Raw genomic sequence first — 20,210 nt, 5'->3', positions numbered from 1 at the left:
CCTGCACCCACATGGGAGACCTGGAAGAAGCTCCTGGCTCCTGCCACTGCAGCCATCTGGGGAGTGAACCAGCGTACGGAAGACTTTTCTCACCCTCTCTGCCTCTGCCTCTCTGATAAATAAATAAATCTTTTTTTAAAAAAAGATTAAAAGATGTTGGAGGGCCCCACCCCCAGAAATTACAAACCATTTTACGGGAGCGGGGGCCAGGAATGTGTATGAAAAGTCTCTAAGGCAACTCTGCTGCCGAATTAAGTTGTGGGGCCATTTTCACAAGGGCGTGTGAGCCAAACAGGAGTGTGTAATACCCTTCTTAAAGGAATTACCACAGGATGGATCCCGACCTCCCTCAGCTCTTTCCCTCAAGGTTTTAAAAAAGTTCAACTCCCCTTCTGCCTGTTTGGTAAACACTTATCTTCTAAAGCACCATTCTGGCTACCTGCTACATTCCTTATCTGAACCCATGCATTAGAATGGAAACGGGACCACCCAGTGACGCTTTGTTGACGATCCTCAGAGCCAAGGACTGTAGGGCACATAGCAGGCCACTGCAAGGTTTTTTTTTTTTTTTTTTTTTTTTTTTTAAGACTTATTTGAGAAGCAGATTTACAAAGAGGGAGACGGTGGGGGGTGGGCTCATTCCCCAAATTGCACCAACGTCTAGGGCTGGGCCAGGCCAAAGCAGAGCCAGAAGCTTCTTCCAGGTCTCCTGAGCACTAGCGCCATGCTCCGCTGCTTTCCCAGGCCATTAGCAGGGGGCTGGATGGGAAGTGGAGCAGCCGACTCCAGTGGGCTCCCAGCAGACGGCTGCTTTACCTGCCGCGCCACAACGCCGGCCCCCAGAAACAGGTCTTTGAGTGAATGAACTAAACAGTCAATGAAAGAATTCGGTTACTGGGGAACAGTAGGTAGACCGGCAGACTAAACACATAATTCCGATGCTGGCAGTCTACTCAGGGCACAGCTTAAGAACAGACTGGGATGAGGACAAAGGCGAGCTTTTGTTTGTTTCCAAGGTTCTTCCTGATTTCATTCCGGCCACTTAATAAACTCGCTACCTGCCGGGAAAGTCCCACCTGGTCGCCGCCTAGCCTAGCCATCAACCACCTGCGTTCCAAGCTCGCAACAGCGAAACCGCGGGGAGCGACAGCCTGCCACGGCTTAGCGTCTGCGGGTCTGCTCGCGACCTAGCCGCAAGCATGCGCAGTGGGCAGAGTCCCCAGCGTGCGCGGGAAGCTGGACCGCGTCCGCTAGCGATTGGTGGCCGCGGCGGACGCCCGCCCACCGAGACGCAGCGCTGGATGCTGATTGGGTGTATCCGCAGAGGTCGCAGGCCGCGCTGTGGGCGAGGGAGGGGAGGCGGGAAACAGCTTGGTGGGTGCAGGCTCGCGCGGTTCCCTAAGCTGGGAGGCGGAGAGCTTCCGAAATGGCGGTGCAGCCGAAGGACACGCTGCAGCTGGAGAGCGCGGCCGAAGTCGGCTTCGTGCGCTTCTTCCAGGGCATGCCGGAGAAGCCCACCACTACCGTGCGCCTTTTCGACAGGGGCGACTTCTACACGGCGCACGGGGAGGACGCGCTGCTGGCCGCCCGGGAGGTGTTCAAGACCCAGGGGGTGGTCAAGTACATGGGGCCGGCAGGTGAGGCTCGGAAGGGGTCCGGGGGCAGCTCCAGCGCCCCCTCAGGGAATGGGCTGCGAGCTGCGTCTCCCGGGCGGAGGCTGGGCCCGGGGGCGGGGACGCGGGTGCCTGGCGGAGGATTCCGCTTCCTCTCTGGCCAGCCTGGCGGGGCAGGGACAGTCCCCTCGGCCCCGCGGTCCCTGGCGCTCCGAACTCCGGCAGCACTCGCAGAGTGTTCGCCGAGCTCCAGGTGTTCATACTCAGTTCTAGTTGGTTCTGCAGCACCAGGAGGCAGGGTCGTGCTTTTATGTCACCCACATCAGTGTGCCCCCAAAACGCTCGGTTGACGCAGACTGGCGTGGAGGGAGGTGTGGCCCGCGGGCGCTGAACTCGGGTCTGGTTACTAGCCGTGTGCCCTGGGGCCGGGCTGGGAAGCAGCAGCAGGTGCTGTTTGCCCCCGGGCGGCTCTCTTCCTGGAATGCTGCTGAATGATCCGAGGATCCTGGGTGGGCTGGGTGTTCCTGAGAGTTAGTGTTGATCTGTGACACCGCGAAGAGCCTTCTCGGGGAAGTGAGGAGTTGGGGGGAAGAGGGGTTCCAGGCCCGACGTGTAGGTGGAACGCTACCGACAGAGGTGTTTCTGGTTCGCAGCTTAGTGTCACGCAGGGTCATGGGCACACGAAAAAAAGGCGTCGCCTCCACTTTCTTTAAAGAGCTCACCTTAGTGGACGGCAAGGCAGAAAGAGTTAAAGGTGAAGATTCTGTGGAGGTGAGCGCCATACGCAGTTGACCAAGAGGCCTAGAGGCAGGATCGCCAGATTTCATTTGAGCCCCGGAGGAGTAGGAGTTGGGGGCCCGTGGAGAGAGCCCTGAACGAGGTGGATTGGTATTGCTGGTGTGCAAAATGATGAGTGAGGATGCAAACCCAGATAGGTGGAGTTAGGTGGCAAAAAGCTTTTTATTTTGTGCTGAGATGTTGGATTTTTGCGCTGCAGACAGTGAGCGGGCTGAAGACTTCTCAGTAAACAACATTTGGGCTGCAGGGTGGCAGAGGGTTTAGAAGGGGGCAGGAGTGGAGGTGTAGGATCATTTGAGACTAGCTTCACAGTTGATGATGATCTTAGTTGCTTTCCAAAATATTTAAAATTTTAGCTTACTTTCATCTACTTGAAAGGCAGAGCTACGGACTGATTCTGGATGGGGGCGTGGCGGGATTGTCCATCTGCTGATTCACTCCCCAAGGCTGCAACAACCAGGGCTGGGCCACGCTGAAGCCGGGAGCCAAGAACTCCTTCCAGGCCTCCCATGTGGGTGGCAGGGGCCCAAATACTTGGGCCATCATCTGCTGTCTCCCAGGACGCATTGGCAGGAAGCTGGTCAGGACTCTGATATGAGATGTGGGTGTGGCAAGCATCGACCAGCTGTATCAGAGCCTTCACCCCTGCTTTCCAATTTTGCAGAGATTATATGAAACCTGTTAAAGGATAGTTCACATAGCTGTCTTGTCTTTGTATTCAGTTTAGAATAGTTTTAGCATTTAAAGCAAGGTGAAAAGCTCCAAACATACTTCTATGGTTTGGATCACTGATTTTTTTTCTAAGCACCATTGAATTTAATATTTTTTTGTCTAATTTGGGGTACAGAAGGAATAGTAGATATCGAGTACAACATCTGTTTATTGGGAAGGGAATTTAGTATGAACATTCAGGAATTTTTTTATACTGGAGCATAGATTTTTTTTAAAAAATATGGTTTTGTGACATGAAGATGAAAATGTAAGAGTTTACTAGGGATACTTTTTTTTTTAAATTCAGGAGTATTTTAATACAGTAATCTAAACAGGTATCTCATCTTATGGGTTGAGAGTGTAGTTGGAGGTGAATTTTACTTTTTTAAAGATTTATTTATTTATTTGAAAGGCAGAGTTAGAGATCTTCCATCACTCCTCAAATGGCCTCAACAGTGGGGCTGTTCCAGGCCAAAGCTGGGACCTGGAACTCCATCTGTGTCTCCCACCTGGATGGCAGGGTCCCAGCACTCATCTATCATCCGCTTCTTTCCCAGCCACATTATCAGGGAGCTGGATTGGAAGTAGAGCAACTGGGACTTAAACCAGTATTGCAGCTGGTGGCTTAATCTGAGCCGAAAGGCAGGCCCTGAGTTTTACTTTTCAAAGAGATTAGCTAGTAAATATGTTTTTCCCAAGGATCTATTTTTTTTTAAGATTTATTTATTTATTTGAAAGGCAGAGTTAGAGAGAGAGTCTTCCATCCGCTGGTTCCCTCCCCAAATGGCTGCAACAGCTGGAGTTACACCAATCAGGAGCCAGGAGCTTCTTCCCTGTCTCCCACAAGGGTGCAAGGGCCCAAGGACTTGGACCATTTCCACTGCTTTCCCAGACCATAACAGAGAGCTGGATCAGAAGTGGAGTAGGCTGGCGCCGCGGCTAACTTGGCTAATCTTCCACCTGTGGCGCCGGCACCCCAGGTTCTAATCCCGGTTAGGGCACTGGATTCTGTCCTGGTTGCTCCTCTTCCAGACCAGCTCTCTGCTGTGGCCCGGGAGTGCAGTGGAGGATGGCCCAAGTGCTTGGGCCCTGCACCCGCATGGGAGACCAGGAGAAGCACCTGGCTCCTGGCTTCGGATCAGCATAGTGCGCCAGCCATGGCTGCCATTTGATGGGTGAACCAACGGAAAAGGAAGACCTTTCTCTGTCTCTCTCTAACTCTGCCTGTCAAAAAAAAAAAAAAAAGAAGAAGAAGAAGAAGAAGTGGAGGAACCGGGACTTGAACCGGTGCCCATCTGCTGGCACCTCAGGCAGTGGCTTTACCTGCTACGCCACATCGCCGGCCCCCCCAAGGATCTATTTCTAACATTGGAGAAACACTAAGGGTACATTTCAAGTGAAGGGATATCCTAATATTTATCAGAGTATTATAATGGCTGTGAAAGACGGGTAATTTGTTACCAGACATTGATGGAACTACTGAAGAAGAGAGAGTAAAAACAGAAGTGCGTGACAGTTGTTTGATGTGTCGATGAAGGATGCCACTTGGACCGCCTTCATCCCATGTTGGAGAGCTTGAGTTTGAGTCCTGGCTCTCTCCCTGCTCCTGATCGCAGATTCTTGGCTATGTGCAGCCTGAGAGACAGCAGGTGATGGCTTACAGGCTGAGTCCCTGCTACTCACACCGTACATCCCCACTGAGCCCCAGCCTCCTTGCCCAGCTCCGGCTGTGGTGGGCATTTGGAGAGTGAAGCAGTTGGATGGTGGATCTCTTTAATGTCTCACTGGCTCTGTCCTTCAAATAAATAAAAACGTGGAAAATGTACCATGGTTCTTAAAAGCTGGGGAACCACCCAAGGTGAAATGTAACTGAAGAGTTTTTATTTTTTTAAATTTGACAGACAGAGTGGACAGTGAGAGAGAGAGACAGAGAGAAAGGTCTTCCTTTTTGCTGTTGGTTCACCCTCCAATGGTCACCGCGGCCGGCGCACCACGCTGATCCAATGGCAAGAGCCAGGTACTTCTCCTGGTCTCCCATGGAGTGCAGAGCCCAAGCACTTGGGCCATCCTCCACTGCACTCCCTGGCCACAGCAGAGAGCTGGCCTGGAAGAGGGGCAACCGGGACAGAATCCGGTGCCCTGACCGGGACTAGAACCCGGTGTGCCGGTGCCGCAAGGCGGAGGATTAGCCTAGTGAGCCGCAGCGCTGGCCAACTGAAGAGTTTTTATTATGTGTGCTGATGTAAGGCTGCTAATACTTTGTTGGGAGGAATCTTTTATTTGACTGTCATGTTGGTAAAGTGTTAACAAAACTTCCTTTGCTGCCTGTCCCCCACGCCCCAAAGAAAGCTTTTATTTAAGGAATACAGTTAGATTTAGGATGTCTGCTGTTTCTGGTTAGCATTGCTTATTGCAAAAATGACCCCAGTTGGTGAATTACAAATTACATAAATACTAGATAAAGACTCCATACTTTAGGCTCTGAATGAGGTGTCTCTGATGACTGTCAGGTTCCTTATGGGGCTCCTGGAAGCCATGCATACACCAAGGTGGCCTCTCCTTGCACCTGAGCTGTCCTGGGAGAAGGGTGGTGTGGACTGCCATGCAGCCTGTCGCCATGTGCTGAGAGGAATGTGTGGTGTTGCCCAGCTGGCAAGTGGTCGCTCCCAGTGGGTTGATGCCACGAGTGTGGTGTCTTGTGAGCCTGAATGCTTAGTTGAACCTGGGGGTGTTGCATTCACTTACTAGTTTTTTTATGTTAATCATCTTGTGAAATGATTTATATCAAATGGTGGCTGGACAAAAAAAAAAAATGTAACCTTGAGTTGGCACCCAACTTTTTTTGGTTTGTTTTTGAGATTTTGCTGGTCTGTAAGATGCCTGGCAACTATTGTTAACTCTGGATTTGAGCTTAAAACAGGCAAGATGATAAAGTTACAGTGCTGGTGAGAGTATGGTGAGGTAATATTCTTATATACTACTGGAATGTGTTCTGACTTTCTGGATTGCAGTTTGTATTAGTCCTTAAAAATCTTCACAGGTGGGGCCAGCACTGTGGCACAGCGGGTAAAGCCCTGGCTGCAACGCCTGCATCCCATATGGGCACTGGTTTGCATCTCAGCTGCTCCACTTCCAATCCAGCTCCCTGCTAATGTGTCTAGGAGTGCAGCAGAGGATGGCCCAAGTGCTTGGGCCTCTGCACCCATGAGGGAGACCCAGAAGAAGCTCCTGGCTCCTGGCTTTGGATTGGCCCAGCTCCGGCCTTTGTGGCCATTTGGGAATGAACCAGTGGATGGAAGACCTCTCTCTTTCTGTCTCTGCCTCTCTGTAACTCTTCTTTCAAATAAATAAATCTTTAAAAAAAAAAGACATCTTAGTTTAAAAAAATCTTCACAGGTATATAAAGAATTCCTTCAGTTTAATATTTCAGTTTATTCAGTATATTCAGTTTAGAGAAAACACCAACACAAGACTTTATAGAAGAGATTTAGATGTCTGATAAATGTGTGACAATGTCCTTGATTCTGTTAGTCATCAGTGAGATACAAGTTGAAACTACAGTATGATTTCACTAGCCTATCACCAGAATGATTAAATCATAATCAGCTAAGTGCTGAGGGTTCGCAGGCATGTGAAGCCCCTAGAACACTCCTGCACACCTGGTGGGAGTACAAGGTACTGTTGCAAATACCTTGGCAAGCTGTTAGGTAGTGTCTATTAAAGCTGAGTATACACATAGCCCTGGCTCAGCGTTTTTTTTTGTTTTGTTTTGTTTTTTTTTTTTTTTAGATTTATTTATTTATTTGAAAGAGTTAACAGAGAGAGAGAGAGGTCTTACATCCGATGGTTCACTCACCAGTTGGCCGATGTCAGGAGTCAGGAACTTCCTCTGGGTCTTCCCTCACCGGTGCAGGGGCCCAAAGACTTGGGCTATCTTTCACTGCTTTCCCAGGCTATAGCAGAGCTGGATTGGAAGTGGAGCAGCCGGGACTTGAACTTGCACCCATGTGGGATGCCGGTACTGTAGGCAGTGGCTTTACCTGCTACCCCACAGTGCCGGCCCCCCAGCAGGTTTTTTTTTTTTTACAGATTTATTTATTTTTTTGAAAGTCAGTGTACACAGAGGAGAGGTAGAGAGAGAGAAAGAAAGAGATCTTCCATCAGCTGGTTCACTCCCCAATTGGCGGCAACAGCTGGAGCTGCACTGATCCAAAGCCAGGAGACAGGAGCTTCTTCTGGGTCTCCCACGTAGGTGCAGGGGCCCAAGGACTTGGGCCATCCTCTGCTGCTTTCCCAGACCATAGCAGAGAGCTGGATCGGAAGTGGAGCAGCTGGGACTTGAACCAGCGCCCATATGAGATGCTGGCACTGCAGGCACCAGCTTTACCCTGCTATGCCACAGCACTGGTACTCCCCCTACCCCCAGCGGTTTTTGTTAGCAGTGGAAAGTAGACCTAGCAGAAAGCATTCATAGATATTTACTAAAAGATAAGTACAACAGTGTCCACAGCCCTAAATTAGACACCACTCAAATGCCAGTCAACACTAAGACACATAATTTGATTTATTCGCACAGTAAAATACACTGTGCAATGAGAATGAACAATACTGCATGCAAAAAATATGAATGACTCTCATAAAAATTATGTTTGTGAGAAATCCAGGCATAAAAGAAAGCTTACGGTTTGGTGCTGTTCATATAAATACAAGGATGGCAGAAGTAATTTACATATGCTATGACAGGTCAATGCAGTAAGTGCCCTTACTGGGTAAGTGACAATCTGGGAAGGGGAACAGAAAGAAAAGCCAGGGGCAGCTATTGCAGTGCAGCAGATTAAGCCCCTGTTGGGATACCCAAATTCCGTATCAGAGTGACAGTTCAAGTCCTGGCCACTCTGCTTCCCGTGAAACTTCCTGCTGCTGGATCCTGGAGACGTCATGTGATGGCCCAGCTGTTTGGGCCCCTGCCATCCATGCAGGAGATCCAAATGGAGTTTCGCCTGACCTGGCCATGGCTGTTGCAGCCATCTAGGGAGTGAACCAGTGAGTGGAAGATCCCTTTCTTTTGTCACTCTGCCTTTCAAATAAATAAATAAATTTTTTTAATTAAAAAAAATTGCTGATACTCTTTATCAGGAGTTTTCCATCTAAGAATTTATCCTAAAGAAATAATCAGGTATCTGAACAAACTCACATTCAGAGATGTCTGTCATGTCATTGTAGTAGAATTACAGTCTTAAAAAATGGAAAAACCTAGGGAAATCTGTTTATGTTCATTGCTGCATTATTCACAATAGCTGAGATATGATTAATGGATGAATGAATACAGAAATGTAGCATAGATAAACACTGGAATATTACTTAGCTCTAAAAAGGAAATTCTTCAGTTTGTGACAATGCAGATGACAGTGTGCTAAGTAATAATACCACATGGTCTCACTCGTATGTGCCGTATTAAAAAAGTCAAATACATAGTGAGTAGAGCTGGTTGCCAGGGACAGGGAGGGGAGGACGAGGGGAGATGTGGGTCAGTTGCAGTTATGTAGGATGAGGAAGGCTAGGGAGCTCATGTACAGTGCAATATTACATACTGGGATTTTAGTAGATTTTAGGTGCTCTTACCTCAAAAAAAGGTGTCTGTGAGGTAATGTGTTAACCCGCTGGCGGGGGTAATCATTTTACTATATGGCTATCAAAATATGCCACGTACCTTAAATATGTGCAATCTAAAAATGACCAGAGGTGAATCCTGTAAATTATGGCAGCAGACACTTGAACAGCGTTCTGTGTCCTACCCGGATACTAACCTCGGATATTACTTCTGAAACCTTCAGTTCAGCTAATCTTTCTGCTCAGTGTCTTCCTCATAGCTTTTTGTTTTGGCTCTCTGACCCAAACAGTTGTGCTCTTCCTAAAGCTTTATGCTGTCCATCCTCAGTCCCCCTTCCACGTGTAAAGCTTGACCTGTGTATTTGACTGCCTCACCTGCCTGTACCTGAAGCCGGGTGCTCCTTAGAGCCTTGCTGCTCCAGATGGAACATAGACCAAAAGCATCGGCGTCGCCCACATGTGTGTTAGAAGCTCAGGATCCAAGGCCCCCTTGCAGATTTGCTGCCTTGGAATCTTGACTTAAGGATAGGCCGAGGTGTGATTCATACATACATTCATACTTCTTGAGAAGTCTTTTTATTTATTATTATTATTATTATTATTATTGACAGGCAGGGTTAGACAGAAAGAGACACAGGGAGAAAGGTCTTCTTTTCCGTTGGTTCACCCCACAAGTGGCCGCTACGGCCTGCACCAATCCGAAGTCAGGAGCCAAGTGCTTCCTCCTGGTCTCCCATGCGGGTGCAGGGCTCAAGCACTTGGGCCATCCTCCCCTGCCTTCCCAGGCCACAGCAGAGAGCTGGCTTGGAAGAGGAGCAACTGGGACAGAACCCAGCACCCCGACTGGGACTAGAACCCGATGGGCCAGTGCCATAGGTGGAGGATTGCCCTAGTAAGCCTCAGTGCTGGCCTTTATTTATTTATTGTTTTAAGATTTATTTTTTTATTGGAAAGTCAGAATTACAGAGAGAGGGAGAGACACAGAGAAAGAGATCTTCCATCTGCTGGTTCACTTCCCAAATGGCCGCAATGGCCAGGGCTAGGCCAGGCCAGAGCCTGGAGCTTCATCCAGGTCTCCCATGTGGGTGCAGAGGCGGCTGTCTCCCGCTACTTTCCCAGGAGCATTAGTAGGGGGCTGGGTTGGAAGTGGAGCAGCCGGCCGGGACTTGAACCTGTGTCCATATCTGATGCCAACACTGCAGGTGGCAGCTTAACCCGCTGTGTCACAGCACTGGCCTTGCCTGCAGAGTCTTGAAGAGCACTGTGATTGCTCCCACTCTTCACAGATTGGGCCTCGTCACTTTTCCCAACAGTTTTTTACCAGTCGACCTTGTCTCTGACTACAGAAATCATTCGTAAAGAACTCCCTCAGTTTCCTGCCTTCCAGCCTGTCTCAGAGTTTAAGGAAATATACCAGGTTTATTGAAATATGATTAAGGTAAAATACAGTTGACCTACTTCAAGTCTGTTTGCAGTGGTTTTTAGTGTATTCTCAGAGTTGAGCAGCCATCACCACAATAAACTTGAGTACGTCACTCCAAGGAGAAACCTTAGATACCAGTCGCAATTTCCCATTCTTTTATCTTAATATATTTTCCAGAATTTTTTGTTTTGCTGTGTAGTCTCCACAGGAGCAGGGGCATAAGTCTGGTCACTGCTTTATATCCTTCACCTTCGGAGTCCCTGGAGTTGAAGACCCAGCTTTTGAATGAATGAATGGTTGGGAGGATGCTGTAACTCGGAGAAGCATTATGTTAGAGTTAGGAACACTTTGAATTATCAGATGTATAAAATGTATTTTCTTTTTTTAGGATCAAAGACCCTGCAGAGTGTTGTGCTTAGTAAAATGAATTTTGAGTCCTTTGTAAAAGATCTCCTTCTAGTTCGTCAATATAGAGTTGAAGTTTATAAAAATAGAGCTGGAAATAAGGCCTCCAAGGAGAATGATTGGTATTTGGCATTTAAGGTAATTGCCTTCCTTTTTAATGGATTTATTAGGAGTTGAAAAAAGTAGAAATGTGAATGATTCAGCTGTGTGTTATTCTCAGTAAATATTGGAATAAATTAATGGTTAAAGTGCTAGGTGAGATTTATTCTTGAAAGGGATTAAATGTGTGGCACTCTTGGCTCGTAGTCAGCAGATTTTCTTTTTTTTTTTTTTTTTACCTCTATTCCTAATATTGGCATATTCTCCAGCTTTTCCTGTATTTGTATCTGTTTCTCAGGAACAGTAAAATTAGATTTTTAAGAACCTTTCTGACTTTAAAGTCCCTTCAGTTTTTTTTTATTGTGAGGTTTAGTATAATATTTAAACTTTTGATATTGGAGCTGCTTCAAATGAACTATTATTCAATCTTTAGTCCATATTCCTTTCCCGACTGCTTTGTAAATATAGATATTTCTGTGGATTATATCTGGGAGAATTTAGCATCCTACACTATAGAATTTCCAGAAATTTTCAATACTGCTTTCCTGGCCTATGTCTTGAAAGACTTTAATGGAGTATTGAGGGCACCACAGAGGGATGTTTTCTATTCCCCTGAAAGAATTTATTAAGTAGGGGCCGGTACCCTGGCTCACTGGGTTAATCCTCCGCCTGCGGTGCTGGCATCCTATATGGGTGCCGGGTTCTAGTTCCGGTTGCTCCTCTTCCAGTCTAGCTCTCTGCTGTGGCCTGGGAAGGCAGTGGAGGATGGCCCAAGTGCTTGGGCCCTGGGTTCGGATTGGCGCAGCGCCAGCTGTGGCGGCTATCTTGGGGGTGAATCAACAGAAGGAAGACCTTTCTGTCTCTCTCTCTCACTGTCTAACTCTGTCCAATTAATAAATAATAATAATTTATTAAGTAACAGAATGTGGAATTACAAGTTCAAGGTATTGTCATTGTTGTTAGCTGATAACTCTTCACTCTCTTATGTCCTGTGAAAGTTTTCTGGCAAAAAGAATTCTTATAGGTAATTTTTTTAAAAGATTTATTTATTTATTTGAGAGGGAGAGAAACAGAGAGATATTCCATCCACTGGTTTACTCCCCAAATGGCCGCAACGGCCAGAGCTGTGCCAATCCGAAGCCAGGAGCCAGGAGCTTCTTCCAGGTCTCCCATGTGGGCATAGGGGTCCAAGGATTTGAGCCATCCCCTCCAATGCTTTCCCAGGCCATCAGCAGGGAGCTGGTTCAGAAGTGGAGCAGTCGAGACTTGAACTGGTACTCATATGGGATGCCGGTGCCACAGGTGGAAGCTTAGCCCACTATGCCACAGCCCCGGCCCCAGGTGATTTCTTTTTTAATTTTTACCATTTAGATTTTTGACAGGCAGAGTTAGACAGAGAGAGAAACAGAGAGGAAGGTCTTCCTTCTGTTGTTCACCTCCCAAATGGCCGCTATGGCCGGCACGCTGCACTGATCTGAAGCCAGGAACCAGGTACTACCTCCTGGTCTCCCATGCTGGTGCAGGGCCCAAGCTCTTGGGCCATCCTCCACTGCCTTCCCGGGCCACAGCAGAGAGCTGGACTGGAAGAGGAGCAGCTGGGACTAGAACCGGTGCCCATATGGGATGCTGGCACCGCAGGCGGAGGATTAACCAAGTGAGCCATGGCGCCAGCCCCCAGTTGATTTCTTTTTTAATTTTTACCATTTAGATCAGAGGGAAAAGAATATTAAGATACCTTTTTTTTTAAGGTTTTATTTATTTATTTGTGAGGTAGAGTTACGGTGAGTGGAAGAGACAGAGAGAAGGGTCTTCGACCGCTGGTTCACTCCCCAAATGGCCACAACGGCCTGAGCTGCACAAGTCTGAAGCCAGGATCCAAGAACTTCTTCTAGGTCTCCCAGGTGGATGCAGGGGCCCAAGCACTTAGACTGACTTCTACCGCTTTCCCAGTCCATAGCAGAGAGCTGGATTGGAAGAGGAGCAACTGGGACTAGAACCAGCGCCCATATGGGATGCCAGCGGTGCAGGAAGAGGATTAACCCACTGTGCCACAGCGCTGGCCCCCCATTTTTTTTTTTTTTTTAATTTATTTGAGAGAGAGAATTGCAGAGAGAGAGGTCTGCTGGTTCACTTCTCAAATGGCCACAATGGCCAGAGCTGCGCCGATCTGAAACCAGGAGCATCTTCTGGGTCTCCCATGTGGGTGCAGGGGCTCAAGGACTTGGGCCATCTTCTGCTATCCCAGACCCCTAGCAGAGAGCTGGATTGGAAGAGGAGCAGCTGGGACCAGCACCGGTGCCCATATGGGCGCTTCAGTCCAGGGCTTTAACACACTGTGCCACAGCGCCAGCCCCAGGCTGCTCCTCTTCTAATTCAGCTCTGCACCCACGTGGGAGACCTGGAATAAGGTCCTGGCTTCCCATCGGCTCATCTGTGGCTGTTGCAGCTATCTGGGGAGTGAACCAGCAGATGGAATATCTCTGTCTCTGTCACTACCTCTCTGTAACTCTTCTTTCAAATAATAAAATAAACCTAAAAAAAGTACATTTCTACACACTTTGAAAATCCTTCATGTATGTTAGAAAGTTGTGTTTGTGATCGAATCTTTGCTTTTTTGATTTGATATCAGATACCACTTATTTTTCTATCTTAGTTTACATCAATATTTAATTTATAAAAAATTTATTTGTTGAAAGGCAGAATTACAGACAGAGAGGAAGAAAGAGAGATTGAGAGATCCTCCATCTACTTGTTCACTAGCCAAATGGCCACAATGGTCAGGCCAAAGCCAGGAGCCTGGAGTTCAATCTGGGTCTTAGACATGGGTAGCAGGGGCTTAAGCATTTGGGTCATCTTTTGTTTCTCAGGTGCATTAGCAGGGAGATGGATCAGAAATGTAGCAGCTGGGAATAGAACCAGCACTCATTTGGGATGCTAACGTCACAAGTGATGGCTTAACCTGCTGTGCCACAACACTGGCCCTGATCAAGATTTTAATCAACAGTTCTGAGAGACTTGGAATCATGAGAATATAAGTGATTATCATGATTATGGATGCTAAAGTCTGTTAGTGGTTGCTGGTTGATTAAATTTGGTCCTTAGTGTGCTCATTTGGAGAGCTATTCATGTCCTGTGACTTGAAATACTTGGGATCAGAAATGTTTAGATTGCAGGTTTTTTTGGATTTTGGAATTTTTCTGGGGTTGGAACCAAGTCTAAGCATGAAATTCATTTGTTTCATATATATCTTACACACAAAACCTGAAAGCAATTACATAAGTCTGTTCCTGAAACAGTTTTCATGGTTTGGAATTTTCCACTTGTGTATTACATCAGCATTCAGAAGGTTATGGGTTTTGGAGCATTTGTGATTTTGTGTTTTGGGGTTAGGGTATCATGATCCATCAGTTGCTTCAGAAATGCCTGATGTTAACAGCACCCTCTTAGCTTCTCAGTGGGTTGAAGTATGTAGTTTCACCCACTGTTTGATACAGGTCAGTCAAAAGCAAAGAAATTTGACTATTTAGTTAGCATATTAAATCTTAAGAGATTTCTAATTTTTTTAAAATTTATTTATTTGAAAGGAAGAGTTAGAGAGAGAGACCTTCCATCCACTGGTTCACTCCCCAGATGACTGCAATGACCAGGGGTGGGCCAGGCCAAAGCCAGAAGCTTCATCCGGGTCTTTCCTGTGGGTGCAGAGGCCCAAGCACTTGGACCATCTTCTGTTGCTTTCCCAGGCACATTAGCAGAGAGCTGCAAGTGGAACAGCCAGGACTTGAACCGATGACCATATGAGATGTTTGTGTTGCAGTAGGCAGCTTAATTTGCTATGCCACAATGACAGCCCTGGGGTTTCTAATGTTTTTGAAATATTGAAAATAGATCAGGAGGGCTGGTGCTGTAGCATAGCAAGTAAAGCCACTGCCTGCAGTGCTGGCATCCCAAATGGGCGCCGGTTTGAGACCTGGCTGCTCCACTTCCAATCCAGCTCTCTGCTATGGCTTGGGAAAGCAGTGGAAGATGGCCCAAGTCCTTGGGCCCCTGCATTAGTGTGGAAGACCTGGAAGAAGCTCCTGGTTCCTGGCTTTGGATTGGTGTAGCTCTGGCTGTTGCAGCCAATTGGGGAGTAAACCAGTGGATGGAAGACCTCTCTCTCTCCGTATCTCCTCTCTGTGTAACTCTGACTTTCAAATAAGTAATAAATAAATCTTTAGAAAGAAAATAGATCAAGGTTCCTTTATTTGGAAATCACTGATCCAGACCAGTCTCGGCATTTTACAAATAAACATGTTGATTTAGGGAGATGACTTTTCAAGGTTATTATTTAAGCCAATAATACTGTTCTCCTAGTGATACAGCTGCTCTGTGAATGAATAGGTAGTTTGACAGATGTAGAAATTCAAGCATAGCATTAACAAGATCACTGGCTTGGATAACTTAATGATTTTGTGTGTATAAACCTACTTGCTAAATTTCAAACTGAAAATCACCTCTGATAAGAATTATTTTAAAATAATGCGCAAGTGTTCTGAAAATAATTGGAAAAGGGAGGAGGATACTCTTATAGAAAACATTATAACAAGTAAGTATATAATTACAAGAAATTATTTTAAGAAATCATTTCATTAATAAAATTCATCGTTGTTGGCTGATACTTGTTTGCTTGTAAAACTTTAAAGTATGTTCAGCAGTTTCTTAGAAGTTTTCTGTGTTTTTGCTTAGGCTTCTCCTGGCAATCTTTCCCAGTTTGAAGATATTCTCTTTGGTAACAATGATATGTCCTCTTCCATTGGTGTTGTGGGTGTTAAAATGTCCACAGTTGATGGTCAAAGGCAAGTTGGAGTTGGATATGTTGATTCCATGCAGAGGAAGCTAGGACTGTGCGAGTTCCCTGATAATGATCAGTTCTCCAATCTTGAGGCTCTCCTGATTCAGATTGGACCAAAGGAATGTGTTTTACCAGGAGGAGAGACTGCTGGAGACATGGGAAAACTGAGACAGGTAAGAACATCAAGTCTAGTGATCTAGGAGACTCCAAGCCTAGGAAAGTTTCTTTAATTTTTTTTTCTTTATTTATTTTTGACAGGTTCTTTAATTAACATGATACTCTTGAAGGGAAAAAATAATTTCATTAATTTTTTTGTATCTAATAAACATTTTTTGGGGGGGATTTATTTATTTACTTGAGAGGCAGAGTTGCAGACAAGAGAGCGAGAGATGGAGAGAGAGGTCTTCCATATGCTGGTTCCCTCCTCAAATGGCTATAATGGCCAAAACTGGGCTGATCCAGAGCCAGGAGCTTCTGGTCTCCCACATGGGTGCAGGAGCCCAAGCACTTCAGCCACCTTTCACTGCTTTCCCAGGCCATCAGCAGGGAGCTGGATCGGAAGTGGAGCAGCCGGGACTAGAACTGGCACCCATATGGGATGCTGGTGCAGCAGGCAGTTGCTTAACCTACTAAGCCACAGCTCCAGCCCCTAATAAAAAGTTTTATTGTGGGGAATGTCTTATCTTTTGAAGAAACTTTGTATCTTTAGCAGAATATCAGGAGCAGTTTCTTGTCTAAGACTTAATCTACCTCTTGTTCTTTCTTCCTCCTTTATGAAAGAATAATTATTACACTAAATATTACTGTAGTTAGCATGAATTTATCAATAAGATGTAGTGTTGTAGAATTATTTTTTGATTAGTTTGAATGGAGCTTTGGCTGCTGCTTTTACTGAGTCTTTTAGCCAAATTTTGATTCTGCCATTTACAGATACATAGTTTCTTATTTAGGTGTTGCCTAAGGGATGCTGTGCCCCCAAGGACACCTCCTTTTGTGGGCCTCAGATACCATAAGAGGTAGCAAAAATACGATGGCAGTTTTATGTAGATGGTGTCCAAAGCAATTTTCCTTTTTTTTCTGAAGAGTTTTGCTGTTGAGACTTTAAAAAATCCTTTTTGTACATATAACTTCAAATTTCAGTGAAAATTTAGCTTACAGATTTAAAAAATTTGTTAAGACATGGTGCATATTGTATAAAGATTTAATGTGGGTTAATTTGTTGTCACTTTGTCAGTGTTACAGTTTTCCTGTTCTCATAGTCATTGAAAATATTTCTTGTAAAACAGGTTATTCAGAGAGGAGGAATTCTGATCACAGAAAGAAAAAAAGCTGACTTTTCTTCAAAAGACATTTATCAGGATCTCAACCGGTTGTTGAAAGGCAAAAAGGGAGAACAAATGAATAGTGCTGTGTTGCCAGAAATGGAGAATCAGGTGTGTGGATTACAACTGTGTATTTATTCATAAGTTATAATAGTGATATTTTAGAAGGCTACTTCTGCAGCATCTTAGAACTTATGCTTTATTTATGATGAAATTTGTGGAGAACTCAAGGAAATGATTAGAAAGATATAAATATAATCTTAAATATGGTTTCACTGTATTTACACCACGTGTATCCCTGGGGTATGGGAAGGTTTCATAGTTTGACCAGGTGAGCTAGATTACTGGCACCGAAGTAGGTGAGAAAGCTCCTTGGCTAGAGGGGAAGGGAGACCTGTTTCCTATCTCAGCTTTATTATGTGCCAGCCATGGGGATCCCTAGTAAATGACTTCACTTCTGTTAAATAAGGCTAAAAGTGCTTCCCTTAAAGAATTGTTATGCATATTATGGTAAGGGTGAAAGTACATGCAGGACATAGTAATTTTATATTGCTGCATCTAAGTCATTTGGCTCAAAATTGGCCTTGGTTGTGAATCCTCAGTGGTATAAATGAATGTGCACACAGTGTAACTTGTCAGATTTTCAGTTGGTCAAATCTTAAAGGTGGATATGGCTTGACCTATGTGTTATTATGGCAAAATATTGAAAACCATTGACTAGGTATTTCTGGATTACTGGTCAGTAAAATGAAAAAATTGTACTTCTAATTATTTAAATAAGAGAACAGACTTCATAACTGCATATCATTTTCTTTTTTTTTCAGAGAATATAAATCTATAGTTTTATTAAGACAAAAACCGACTGTGGTATGAAGTTTACATTTAAACAAAGTTTTCACAGAAACCTAGCACATGCCTACTGAGATTTTACAGTGCAGCTCTAGATGCAGGTCTAGACCATGTCAAAAACTGATGGATCTTAGGAATCAAGATGGAACATCTTGGGTCTCAGTTAATTCTTAGGATGAAAAAAAACAGTTTGGCACTTTAAAGTAAACTACTGCCCCAGTATGAGTGCTTAGTCTTCTTCTGAGACCAGGGCTTCTGAAGTCATCAACCCTTGAATAGTTCCAATGAAACTTGTGCTGTCAGCGACTGAACCCTGCCATCCATGGTTTCACAGTTCAAAATTGAAAACAAACCAGAGGCTTCAAGAATTCACTACCTTCAGAGCATGCGTCCTTGTCTTTCCCTACTCCGCCATCTCCTGTACCACTCTCTTCCCCTCTTCCAGTACCTCAGCCAGTGCTTTGGCTGGATAAGCTGATACAACTTCATAATTGGAAAAGAAAGATTCTTGTCTAATTTCAAGAATTAGCGCCTCTAAGACAGAGTGATCTATCTGCCTGTGTACACTCTCCCTCCCCAGTCAGTCTCCATCTTCAAAACGGCAGCTTTGGTAACTTTTTTTTTTTAAAGTTCATTTTCACAAACTTTATTTTTTTTTAAAGATTTATTTATTTATTTGAAAGTCAGAGTTACACAGGGAAAAGGAGAGGCAGAGAGAGAGAGAGAGAGAGAGAGAGAGAGAGAGAGAGAGGTCTTCCATCCACTGGTTCACTTCTCACATGGCCAGATGGCTGCAACGGCTGGAGCTGCGCCAATCCAAACCCAGGAGCCAGGAGTTTCTTTTGGGTCTCGACAATAAAGAACTCTTTTCACCACATATTCCTCTTCCTCCTCTTCTGGCACCTCCTCCACTTTCTTCTTGTTTGTTTTTTCCCCATAGTGCCTGTCAGCTTTCTGGTGTAAAGGGTGACACTGCTCAAAGCAGCACCCAAGAGCTCGAGAAGAACCGAAGTCACGCTGTGGGCCGGCCCAGGGGAGTGGCGCCCAGAAAGCAACAAGCTGGGTGGCCACGGTCAAGCCCCTCACTGAAGTGGCATACTGCTGACCCCGTAACTGCATATCATTTTCAAAGTAGTTTAAAGCTAGAATGAGCTGAGACAACCATGGTTTGTTTTTTTAGCTTTATTTGAAAGCCAGAGCAGGGGCCAGCACTGTGGCATAGTGGCAGTGCCAGCATCCTATGTTGGTGTCAGTTCAAGTCCTGGCTGTTCCACTTCTAGTCCAGTGCTCTGCTGTGGCCCAAGTCCCTGGGCCCCTGCACCTGCGTGGGAGACCCAGAAGAAGGTCCTGCCTCTGTGTAACTCTGACTAACAAATAAATAAATAAATCTTCACACACACAAAAAAAGTAGTAGAGCAGCTGCTGGGACTTGGACCAGCACGCATACAGGATTACGGGATGCTGGCACTGTGGATGGCAGCTCAGCCCACTGCAACACAGCACAGGCCCCATAAGTAAGTCTTTTTTTAAATATTTATTTATTTGAAAGTCAGAGAGAAGGAGAGGCAGAGAGAGAGAGGTCTTCCATCCACTGGTTCACTCCCCAAATGGCCAGATAGCCTCAACGGCCAGAGCTGCGCCGATCCGAACCCAGGAGCCAGGAGTTTCTTGTGGGTCTCCCTGCCTTCCAGGCACTTTAGCAGAAAGCTAGATTGAAAACGGAGGTGCAGGGGCCAGCACTGTGGTGTAGTAGGTAAAGCCGCCACCTGCAGTGCTGGCATCCCATATGGGCACCGGTTCGAGTCCTGGCTGCCCCACTTCCGATCCAGCTCTCTGCTGGGTGTGACCATTTGGGAGGTAAACCAGCAGTTGGAAAACCTCTGTTTCTCTCATTACCTCTGCCTCTCTGTAACTCAGCCTTTCAAATAAATAAATAAAAATATTAAAAAAAAAAAAAAAAAGGAAAACAAAAACTGAACATAGCCCACCCAGCCAGCATCTGTGAGGCAGAGTATTACTAGGACCCTAGCAGCCCCTCATGCTTCGTCATAGTCGTCACCCTACCAGGTGTAATCTTGGTTTGACCTCTGCTGGTGTCAATCACCTTGCCTGTTTCTGTAATTTTATATAAGTGGAAAAGAGAGCGTACAGTCTCTCATCTAGTTTTCTTTATTCAGTATTCTATTTTAAGATTTTCCAGTGTTTGAATTTAGTTGTGGATTGATTGTGGTCAGATGCATTGTCGTGAAATATTCTAGTGTAGCTCTACCAGAACTTATCCATTTTATTCTTTTTTTTTTTAAATCCATTTTGTTCTTGATGAGCATTGAGTGATTGCATTTTGGCTATCATGTGTTATGTTGCTGTTAGATGTATTTTTACTTTCTAAACTTCATTTTCTAACCATCAGACATTTATTCAAATTTTTATTTTTTTGGTTTGGATTGGGAAGGAATACCAAGGAAAATGATAGTGTTCAGAATTCATTTTCATTTTGCATACATTTTTCAAAAACCTTGAGTTAATCTTGTGATGATAGGAATCTTATT

At 45.4% G+C, this 20,210-nt stretch overlaps 1 protein-coding gene across 1 annotated transcript in view; it reads left to right on the top strand.

Moving 5' to 3' along the window:
* Nucleotides 1-1,313: 1,313 nt before the first annotated feature.
* The window catches only part of MSH2 (mutS homolog 2), an 81,948-nt gene continuing 63,051 nt past the window's right edge, over nt 1,314-20,210 (top strand). The window contains exons 1-4 of the mRNA XM_051839023.2: nt 1,314-1,637; nt 10,544-10,698; nt 15,385-15,663; nt 16,777-16,923. Of these exons, the coding sequence (XP_051694983.1) occupies nt 1,427-1,637; nt 10,544-10,698; nt 15,385-15,663; nt 16,777-16,923 (792 nt within the window). The 5' untranslated portion in view covers nt 1,314-1,426. The remainder of the gene's footprint in view (nt 1,638-10,543; nt 10,699-15,384; nt 15,664-16,776; nt 16,924-20,210) is intronic.

Source organism: Oryctolagus cuniculus, chromosome 2, assembly GCF_964237555.1.
Source record: "Oryctolagus cuniculus chromosome 2, mOryCun1.1, whole genome shotgun sequence".
In the NCBI taxonomy this organism is placed as follows: Eukaryota; Metazoa; Chordata; class Mammalia; order Lagomorpha; family Leporidae; genus Oryctolagus; species Oryctolagus cuniculus.
Note: the sequence above shows the minus strand (reverse complement) of the source record. Positions and strands in the feature narration are given on the sequence as shown.